The sequence below is a fragment of the Nerophis ophidion genome, linkage group LG03, assembly GCF_033978795.1.
Source record: "Nerophis ophidion isolate RoL-2023_Sa linkage group LG03, RoL_Noph_v1.0, whole genome shotgun sequence".
Taxonomy (NCBI): domain Eukaryota; kingdom Metazoa; phylum Chordata; class Actinopteri; order Syngnathiformes; family Syngnathidae; genus Nerophis; species Nerophis ophidion.
In genome coordinates this window covers 56,825,450-56,836,732 of record NC_084613.1, presented here as the reverse complement: position 1 = coordinate 56,836,732, position 11,283 = coordinate 56,825,450, and the positions used below count along the sequence as shown (strand labels likewise).

Here is an 11,283-nt window from a genome sequence, read left to right as displayed (position 1 = left end):
TGAGCAGGTGTACGTAACATTCTACCCGGACGTCGACATCTGTGTTTGTGTGCTGACGGGAAACTCCAGCAGGCACAGCATGTTTGGGCTATCTAAAGCAAACACATTAATCAGGATGCCAGGTAGCCTGAGCGCACATTAGAAGGGAAGACAAAAGGAGAAAAGTGGCTTTTTAAAAGAGCCTTTCTGCATTCTGCTCTTTAAACTGCATCGTTCCCTGGTGACATTTCTCAGCACCATATTTGCATGGCAAGCATCTAATGTGATGGAGCAGTAGTGCAGGTCATTTGCCTTCACATTCTCAAGTCAACTCTCCAGTCACCTCGAGCTTACCCTAAAACTCTTCCAGATGGGGATAAAGGAAGTTTTACATTTTGCTCGATTGCCCTCCATCATCCTGCTGGGGTTGGTGTATGTGTTCTACGTGCTTATCGGCGGGGTGGTGTTTTGGAAGCTGGAGGGAGATCTTGAACAGAAGGACATCAGTGTTTTGTTGATGCGCAAACAAAAGTTGTTGTCAACGTATGCATGTCTGGACCAAGACAGCCTTGAGAAAGTGGCCCAGGTGAGGAACGCCATTAACAAGAGAAGGAAGCAGAAGGTTAAATTGTCACACATAAGTGTAGTAAAACAAACAACATGAGGAAAATATGTTAAAAGAGTGTTACAATAATGAAATAATTGCCCTTATAGGACAAGGAACACTGTAAAAAATGTAATTAAAATACTCTAATCTTACAACACATTACTATAAAAATGACAGTACTCTTATAGTTCACATCACAATAAATTACTGTAAATTTTACTGTAAAAGTAATGCAATTATTCGCAATTATTTGTGAATTTCCAATGAAAATGTTTACAATGAGCTATATAATTGCCTCCCTAAAAATGTTGGTTTTATTGTTTGTTTTCTATGTACTGTATCAGCTCAGATCATCCTCAGTGGAGTTCATTGAAGCATTCCTACACACATATTGTGTAGGAATTGTCACCTATATAATATTGACAGAGGGACTTACAAAGCAAATTTAAAAGACATAAATAGACAAAGTTCATTTCGACACACTTAAAAGTGTCCAAATGGGGGCCACTATGCAATGTGTCATTTGAGCTCTTTTGAAAGAATGGTCGTTTTTACACTGTTGGAGAGTTAATATAGTTCTACCTCAACTTACGAGCTTAATTGGGTCTGTGACGGAGCTCCTAACACAAAACACTTGTACCTCGAATCCAGAGGTTGGCAGAGTACTTAAAAACTGTACTTGAGTAAAAGAACTGTTACTTCAGAATATCAGTCAAGTAAGAGAAGAAAGTACTCACCTAAATAATTACTTGAGTAAAAGTAAGTATTCTGTGAAAAAAATGAAGTATTGAGGAACTTCTGAGTAACTTCCTATTCAGTTACTATTTTTTAATGGTTCTTGGACTAAAGTCATATGCAGTTTCTTGCAACATGGTTTCTCCAGGGGCAGCATGGTGGAAGAGGGATTAGTGCATGTGCCTCACAACATGAAGGTCCTGTGTAGTCCTGGGTTCAAACCCGGGCTCAGGATCTTTCTGTTTGGAGTTTGCATGTTCTCCCCGTGACTGCGTGGGTTCCCTCCGAGTACGCCGGCTTCCTCCCACTTCCAAAGACATGCACCTGGGGATAGGTTGATTGGCAAAACTAAATAGGCCCTAGTGTGTGAATGTGAGTGTTTTTGTATTGGCCCTGTGATGAGGTGGCGACTTGTCCAGGGTGTACCCCGCCCTCCGCCCGAGTGCAGCTGAGATAGGTTCCAGCACCCCCCGCGACCCCAAAAGGGACAAGCGGTAGAAAATGGATCGATGTGTTCTCCAGTCACATTTCCACTGACACAGATGACAGCACATGATATAATGTTCTTTTGACTAGTTTACACTTTTTACAGTCAGTACGTTTCTATGCACTAAATTAGTCTTATTTGTCAAATAATTCAGTTTCTTTTATTTTCTCACCTGCATGTGAAGTTTTGGTTTCAATGCTCTTATCTCTAATGTGACAGTTGGCCATACGCAGTGTGCCTCTCATATACCTGGGGGTGGTTGTAGTCATTTCAGCTTATTTAACTATGTAGGAATCTAAATACAGTGGAAGAAAAAGAATGCCATACTTGCCAACTTTGGGGATGGGGGGGGGGGGGGGGTGTTAGGGACGTGGTTGCGGGGGGTTGGGGGTGAGGTGCAGGCAGCACACCCGTTTCCCCTTCGAGCTGTCTTGGGTGAAATGAAATTCTTTTTTCCAATCATTTTGGAACTTGCAGGCGTATTTATTTTTCTTACTCGTCGTCGCCATGTCTCTTCTTCGTTCTTCTGCTTCGTCTCCTTCTTGTTGTGTGTGCAGTTGTTCACTGAGCTCCAAAAGCCATAGATGTTATTGTGGCGTCCCGGAAGAGTTAGTGCTGCAAGGGTTTCTGGGTATTTGTTGTGAAAATATGGTCTGATCAGAGGGAAATTTAAAAAAAGTATATGAATAACAAGACACAATGATCCTTTTTGAGCACCTCAGAGTAAAGCCGCCGCTCTTCCACATCGGGAGGAGACAGATGAGTTGGTTCGGACCTCTAGTCAGGATGCCCCCCAAACGCCTCTTTGGCTATGTTTTTAGGGCGCGTCCGACCGGTGGGAAACTACGGGGAATACCCAGGACACGTTGGGGAGACTATGTCTCCCAGCTTGCTTGGGAACGCCTCAGTATCCCTTGGGAAGAGCTGGACTAAGTAGCTGAGGAGAGGGAAGTCTGGGATTCTCTGCTTAGGCTGCTGCCCCCGTGACTCTACTGCGGACAAGCAGAAGAAGTTGGATGGATGGATATATGTATATATGTCTCTCTCTCTCTCTATATATATATATACACACACACACACACACACACACATATATATATATATACAAACCCCGTTTCCATATGAGTTGGGCAATTGTGTTAGATGTAAATATAAACACAATACAATGATTTGCAAATCATTTTCAACCCATATTCAGTTGAATATCCTACAAAGACAACATATTTGATGTTCAAACTGATAAAAAAAATTTTTGTTGCAAATAATCATTAACTTTGGAATTTGATGCCACCAACACATGAAAAAGAAGTTGGGAAGGGTTGCAATAAATACTCATAAAGTTGAGGAATGCTCATCAAACACTTATTTAGAACATCCCACAGGTGTGCAAGCTAATTGGGAACAGGTGGGTGCCATGATTGGGTATAAAAGCAACTTCCATGAAATGCTAAGTAATTCACAAACAAGGATGGGGCGAGGGTCACCACTTTGTAAGCAAATTGTCGGACAGTTTTAGAACAACATTTCTCAACGAGCTATTGCAAGGAATTTAGGCATTTTATCATCTATGGTCCGTCAAATAATCAAAACGTTCAGAGAATCTGGAGAAATCACTGCACATAAGTGATGATATTACGGACTTTTGATCCCTCAGGCGGTGCTGCATCAAAAACCGACATCAGTGTGTAAAGGATATCACCACATGGGCTCAGGAAACCTTCATAAAACCACTGTCAGTAACTACAGTTGGTCGCTAAATCTGTAAGTGCAAGTTAAAAATGTACTATGCAAAGCCAAACCCATTTATCAAAGGCACCCAGAAACACCGCTGGTTTTGCTGGGCCCAAGCTCATTTAAGATGGACTGATGCAAAGTGGAAAAGTGTTCTGTGGTCTGACGAGTCCACATTTCAAATTATATTCGGAAACAGAGGACGTGGTGTCCTCAGGAACAAAGAGGAAAATAACCATCCGGATTGTTATAGGTGCAAAGTTCAAAAGCCAGCATCTGTGATGGTATGGGGGTGTATTAGTGCCCAAGGCATGGGTAACTTACACATCTGCGAAGGCACCATTAATGCTGAAAGGCATATACAGGTTTTGGAGCAACATATGTTGTAGTCCAAGCAACGTTTTCGTGGACGCCCCTGCTTATTTCAGCAAGACAATGCCAAGCCATATATTACAACAGCGTGGCTTCTTAGTAAAAGAGTGCGGGTACTTTCCTGACCCGCCTGCAGTCCAGACCTGTCTCCCTTCGAAGATGTGTGGCGCATTATGAAGCGTAAAATACGACAGCGGAGACCCCGGACTGTTGAAGGACTGAAGCTCTGCATAAAACAAGAATGGGAAAGAATTCCACTTTCAAAGCTTCAACAATTAGTTTCCTCAGTTCCCAAACGTTTATTGAGTGTTGTTAAAAGAAAAGGTGATGTAACACAGTGGTGAACATGCCCTTTCCCAACTACTTTGGCACGTGTTGCAGTCATGAAATTCTAAAATAATTATTATTACCAAAAAAAACATTAAGTTTTTGAGTTTGAACATCAAATATCTTGTCTTTGTAGTGCATTCAATTGAATATGGGTTGAAAAGGATTTGCAAATCATTGTATTCTGTTTGTATTTACAGCTAACACAATTTCCCAACTCATATGGAAACAGGGTTTGTATATATATATATATATATATATATATATATATATATATATATATATATATATATATATATATATATATAATATATATATATATATATATATATATATATATCTTGATTGGATTATCCAGAGAATAGTGCTCGATACCGTGGTAGAGCGCAATATGTAGGTGTGGGAAAAATCACAAGACTACTTCATCTCTACAGAACTTTTTATATATATATATATATATATATATATATATATATATATATATATATATATATATATATATATATATATATATATATATATATATAGTGATTGCAAGTGATTGCCTGTCCATTATGATGGATATCTTTTTTTTTTAATTCACTTATGCAGAGAGGGAATAGTTGTTTTGTGTCAACAGTCTCAAATAAAGAAGGAGGTCACACTGGTTCCCTCTTGTTGATAAGCAAAGGGTCATCTAAAAAAGGAAATGAAAAACCCTTTGCACAATTTTCATTAGTCAGGTGTTTATTCACATATGATCTCTTACAGGTATGAGCAGATATGAAATGATTGTTTGCATAACCTGCTTGGGAGATGGGGAAGTCAAAAATCAACATGGGTGTTTTTAAAATAAACACATTTATAAATCAGTGGGACTCAAAATAATAAATAGCTATTTTATTAAATTACATTTTTAATTAGATTTGTATTAGAGTTGACGAATTTATTGGACTGTTCTTTAAATAAATTTAAATATTTCATAAAATAAACCTAACAATTTTCACAAATTACTGGGAATGTTCTAAAAAAAGAATATTAGATAACTTTCACAAATGAGTGGGACTTGAAATAAACTTAATTATTTCATAAAATATTTTTTATTGTTTCATAAATCAATGGGACTTAAAATACATCTTCTATAATTTTCACTAATCAATTCAAGTGAAATTGTCAGGATTTGGTGAGCGTTGCTTGTCTGCAGAAATAGCAGAGGGCGTGCAGGTAAAAGTATATTTTTTGGAGGCAGGGAGCTAACAAGTATAATGATCTAGCACAGAAGGAGGGACCCAGGTAGAACTAAATAGAACTAATTAATGACAATCAGGTGTGCTGGCACAACATGGAATAGAAAGTAAAGTTGCTTCATAACACAGAGCCCAAACAGGAACTACTAACAAAACAAGAGCACACGGACAGGAAGTGATTAAAAATACATAGGAAATAGATTCTAGAAAGAAGAGCACGAGACAGGAATAAAACGCCCAACAAGGGAAAACACAAACATGACCAAACTGTCAGTAGCAAACCTAACAGAAATATTTCAGAAAGTAACATTTACTAGTTTTCCCAAATTGGTGGGACTTAAAATTGACTTAACTGTTTCATGAAATAACATTTGATAATGATCACAAATTATTGGACTTAAAACCTTTTTTTTTAGAAATCCATGTAAATAGTCCTAAAGTAAATTTAAACATCTAATAGTATCACATTTTATTATTATTATTATTTGTTGTTTTTATTTTATTTTTTTTTTACAAATAAATGAGACTGTTCTTTAAATAAAGTTGGAAAGTTCATAAAATACCATTTAATAATTACTAGTTGGACTTAAAACAATTTTTTTTAGAAATCCATGTAGCTAGTCTTGAAATTAACGTAAACATTGAATAGTATGACATTTTATTATATTTATTTATATATTGTTTTACAAATAAATTGGACTGTTCTTAAAATAAAGTTGGATAGTTCATAAAATAACTTATTTATTTTTACAAATACATTTGAATATTCTAAAAGTAAGCTTATTATTAGGTTTCACAAATTAAGGGGGCTTAAAATAAATTTAAATATTTCAATGGGAAAATCAATAGGACCGTTCTTGAAATAAATGTAAATATTCAATGAAATATCACCACTAATAATTGGCACACATTTATGGGAATGTTCTAAAAAAAAAAAACGAAATAACATTTAATAATTTGCACATATCAGTGTAACTATTTTAAAACAAACTGAAATGTATTTCATAGATAAAATATTCTTGTTTTGACAAAACCGTTGGACACTTCTTTTTGGGAATTTTGCCTATCATTCACAATCATTATGAAAGACAAGAACGTACACATTTTCTTTATTTTTGTTATTTAAAATATGATTAAAAAAAATTTTTGGAAGCTACGGCTAATAAGTGACCATTTTAGCCTTCTAAGCCCTCTAAAACAACTTCAAAACCTTCCATCAACGTTTTATATACACACTGCAAGTAAGTATTTAATGTAGTAACAGACACGTAACATAACAATATGTGCAATGTTAACTCAATTTTGATCAATTACATTATTGCTGGGACTGATTTTTTCAGCACATTTATTTCCTTTTCCATAGCAGTGCACTTTGGGCAACAACTGTGTGTTCCAACTTACGGAAAAAATGGCGTGTGTGTCTTCTAATCATGGCATATTCGGTAACAAACAACAAAGATGACTATTTTTGGACAAATGAGGATTCATAACCTTACCTTTTTAACCTGAATATACTGAAGATGAACTACTGCTTCTTTGGATATAAATAAACTATATATATATATATATATATATATATATATATATATATATATATATATTTATATATCCATCCATCCATCCATTTTTCTACCGCTTATTCCCTTTTGGGGCCGCGGGGGGCGCTGGCGCCTATCTCAGCTATAATCGGGCGGAAGGCGGGGTACACCAGGACAAGTCGCCACCTCATCGCAGGGCCAACACAGATAGACAGACAACATTCACACTCACATTCACACACTAGGGCCAATTTAGTGTTGCCAATCGACCTATCCCCAGGTGCATGTCTTTGGAAGTGGGAAGAAGTCGGAGTACCCGGAGGGAACCCACGCATTCACGGGGAGAATAAGCAAACTCCACACAGAAAGATCCCGAGCCTGGGATTGAACCCAGGACAGCAGGACCTCCGTATTGTGAGGCAGACGCACTAAGCCCTCTGCCACCGTGATGCCCTATAAACATACACTTGTCCAGGGTGTATGCCGTGTTCCGCCCAAATGCAGCTGAGCACCCCCCGTAACCCCGAAAGGGACAAGTTTCTACTATATATATATATATATATATATATATATATATATATATATATATATATATATATATATATATATATATATATATACATATATATATATATATATATATATATATATATATATATATATATATATATATATACATATATATATATATATATATATATATATATATATATATATATATTATATATATATATAAGGGGTGGGCACATTAATGCGTTAATTACGAGTTAACTCATCAATCTATTAACGCCAACAATTATTTTATCGCGCATTTGCGTATGTTATTTACATGCTTTTATTTTGTTAACGCCTTTTCTTAACAAGATGGCGTTGCCCGGATAAGCTTCGGCTTCGAGGGGCTCTTGGTAAAGATGGAACATTTGGCAAAAATACCGGATAATTCTGCAAATTTCATGGCTGGCTTACAGCGTGGTCACTCCGGGATCACTTACGACCGCCAGACAATTCTGAATGTGGATAGATCGGGCCGTTTTGGACTGAATGACGCGTGCTTGCTAGACCGGCTAGCTAGCATGGGAATACTTTGCCGGCTACATCCAGCGGCCTGTGAAGCAGCGGAGTATATGTGTTGTCTATTTATGAATAATGCAGACGAGGAGTGTTGGCTGAGTTCTTAACGTTTGCTTTCAGAGCGTGCATATCACAACATACAAGATGCCGTCATGGCGACACAACCTATACCGGGCTACCGCGCATGCTCGTCACTCCTGTTGCATGCTGGGTAGGGTAGTTATTTTTCTTCCCTGGCTCATAACATCACAATATAGTACCATGTATATGATGCGTTCAGTTTATCAAAGCACTATTTGTCCGATTAATCGCGATTAACTGCATTTTTTACGCAAAGCCCAATAATGAATTCAAAAGTAGTGTGTGGTGCACCTTTATTGGAATATTCTCCCACATGAACAAAAGCGCCAAAACATTTGTTGTGCAAACACAATTTAAATCAGTCTTTGTTAAACAGTAGCAGTTAAATAGCATATTTTGTAAAAATCAACTCAAAAACTGTAAATTCAAACATTTGAGCTTATTGCCACTGCCAGGGTATTTAAGTTATCCTGTTTGTTATGGAAAATAAATATAATCTACATACAAATCTCTGAGCCACAATCAAAACATCCGAACAGGCAATTTCTGAGGTTACAGCAGAAACATTTTTTTTATCAGGGATCTTATGTTTAAAAAACCTATATCATAGGTAGTGTGCTGTTTTAGGGAATTTTTGATCAAATTATCCGTAGTAGCAATATCAATAATGTTGTGTTTATTATGCGTAGTGCACTTCAAATAATTTTGACCATATCTAGGAATTGATACGGTGGGATTTTTCCGATTGTTTGCTTGGTGCTTTGATAAACTGAACGCATCATATACATGGTACTATATTGTGATGTCATGAGCCAGGGAATAAAAGAACTACCCTACCCAGCATGCAACAGGAGTGACGAGCATGCGCGGTAGCCCAGTATGGGTTGTGTGTTGCCATGACGGCATCTTGTATGTTGTGATATGCACGCTCTGAAAGTAAACGTTAAGAACTTAGCCAACACGCCTCGTCTACATTATTCATAAATAGACAACACATATACTCCGCTGCTTCACAGGCCGCTGGATGTAGCCGGCAAAGTATTCCCATGCTAACTAGCCGGTCTAGCAAGCACGCGTCATTCAGTCCAAACGGCCCGATCTATCCACATTCAGAATTGTCTGGCGGTCGTAAGTGATCCCGGAGTGACCACGCTGTAAGCCAGCCATGAAATTTGCAGAATTGTCCGGTATTTTTGCCAAATGTTCCATCTTTACCAACAGCCCCTCAACGTCGAAGCCCGTCCGGGTGCTGCCATCTTTATAAGAAAAGGCGTTAACAAAATAAAAGCACATAAACAACATACGCAAATGCGCGATAAAATAATTGTCGGCGTTAATAGATTGATGAGTTAACTCGTAATTGATGCATTAATTCGCCCACCCCTAATATATATATATATATATATATATATATATATATATATATATATATAGTAGAAACTTGTCCCTTTCGGGGTTACGGGGGGTGCTCAGCTGCATTTGGGCGGAACACGGCATACACCCTGGACACTCACATTCACACACTAGGGCCAATTTAGTGTTGCCAATCAACCTATCCCCAGGTGCATGTCTTTGGAAGTGGGAGGAAGCCGGAGTACCCGGAGGGAACCCACGCAGTCACGGGGAGAACATGCAAACTGCACACAAAGAGACCATAATCCCGGGGATCGTTTTTTTCCCCCCAAAAAAGAATAACAAATAACTAAATAAAATATACTTTGAAAACTGCAATATACTTCACTATTACAGATCCCGAGGGTGACAAGCAGTAGCAAATGAATGAAAGAATGGTTATTACAGTAGTGTTGAATTCCCATTATATGAGAATGTTTTGCCGGCATATATTCAAATAAATTGACATTTTACCACAACAATTGTTTCTAATTAAAACAATGTTCTTGTTTTCAGCTGCTGTCTGCTTTTCCAATGACATGTTTTGTCTGTTGCAATATGCAAAATTTCTCAAAGGATTTCCATTTTTTAGTGTGCCAGTAACTTTATGTGTCACTTAGTGTTAATAAATGTTTTAAATGGACGACCATCTGATTTCCATCTTGCCACATCATCAAGCTTGTATCCTGTTTATTCACTTGATTCTCAGACTGCATGTCTCCTGTACCTAAAATAATCCAACAGATGTTCTACTCCGACAATCGTGTTGCCATGATACTGTGTTGGAGCTTTGATTTGCAGGAAACAAGCAGCTTTATTTATTTGCAATACATGATATTTTCATGACAATATGGAAAGTGTGACTTTTTCTGGCCCCTCAGTTTACACTTGACCCATCATTCAAATCCAAATGTGCACCACATCCCCAACTTTTATTCGTCACACATCCTCGCCAAAGGAAATGTGCTTTGGCAAATATAACTGCCTGTCATGCTTTTGCACTGTCAATTTGCAGCTTTCACTGACAGTGGTGGAAAAATTAACGGTTCAAATCATATGTTATTGTGACATTTTAACATTCACATCCGATTCCATTAGCCAAAACAACAGTCTGTTGGGGAAAAGTTATCATATAAAGAATAGTCACAAGGTTAGGCTTGAAAAAAAAAAATACAAATAAAACAACTTGTTAAAATTGTTGGTGTCAGATTCGTGCAGAAAATGTAGTCAATTAATTAAGTCATATGTATATATTTGTGATATATACACAAATATATACATATGACTTAATTCATTGACTTTATGTAAATATATAATATATATACCTGTATATATATATATATATATATATATATATATACATACATATATATATATATGTATATATATATATATATATATATATATATATATATATATATATATATATATATATATATATATATATATATATATATGTATATAATATGCTACAAAGACAACATATTTGATGTTCAAACTGATAAATATTTTTTTATTTGCAAATAATCATTTACTTCAGAATTTGATGCCAGCAACACGTGACAAAGAAGTTGGGAAAGGTGGAAATAAATGCTGATAAAGTTGAGGAATGTTCATCAAACACTTATTTGGAACATCCCACTGGTGTGCAGGCTAATTGGGAACAGGTTGGTGCCATGATTGGGTATAAAACTGCTTCCCAAAAAATGCTCAGTCTTTCACAAGAAAGGATGAGGC

At 36.8% G+C, this 11,283-nt stretch overlaps 1 protein-coding gene across 1 annotated transcript in view; it reads left to right on the top strand.

Moving 5' to 3' along the window:
- Positions 1–317: 317 nt before the first annotated feature.
- The window catches only part of kcnk17 (potassium channel, subfamily K, member 17), a 25,461-nt gene continuing 14,495 nt past the window's right edge, over positions 318–11,283 (top strand). The window contains exon 1 of the mRNA XM_061893735.1: positions 318–565. Coding sequence (XP_061749719.1) covers positions 350–565 — 216 coding nt within the window. The 5' untranslated portion in view covers positions 318–349. The remainder of the gene's footprint in view (positions 566–11,283) is intronic.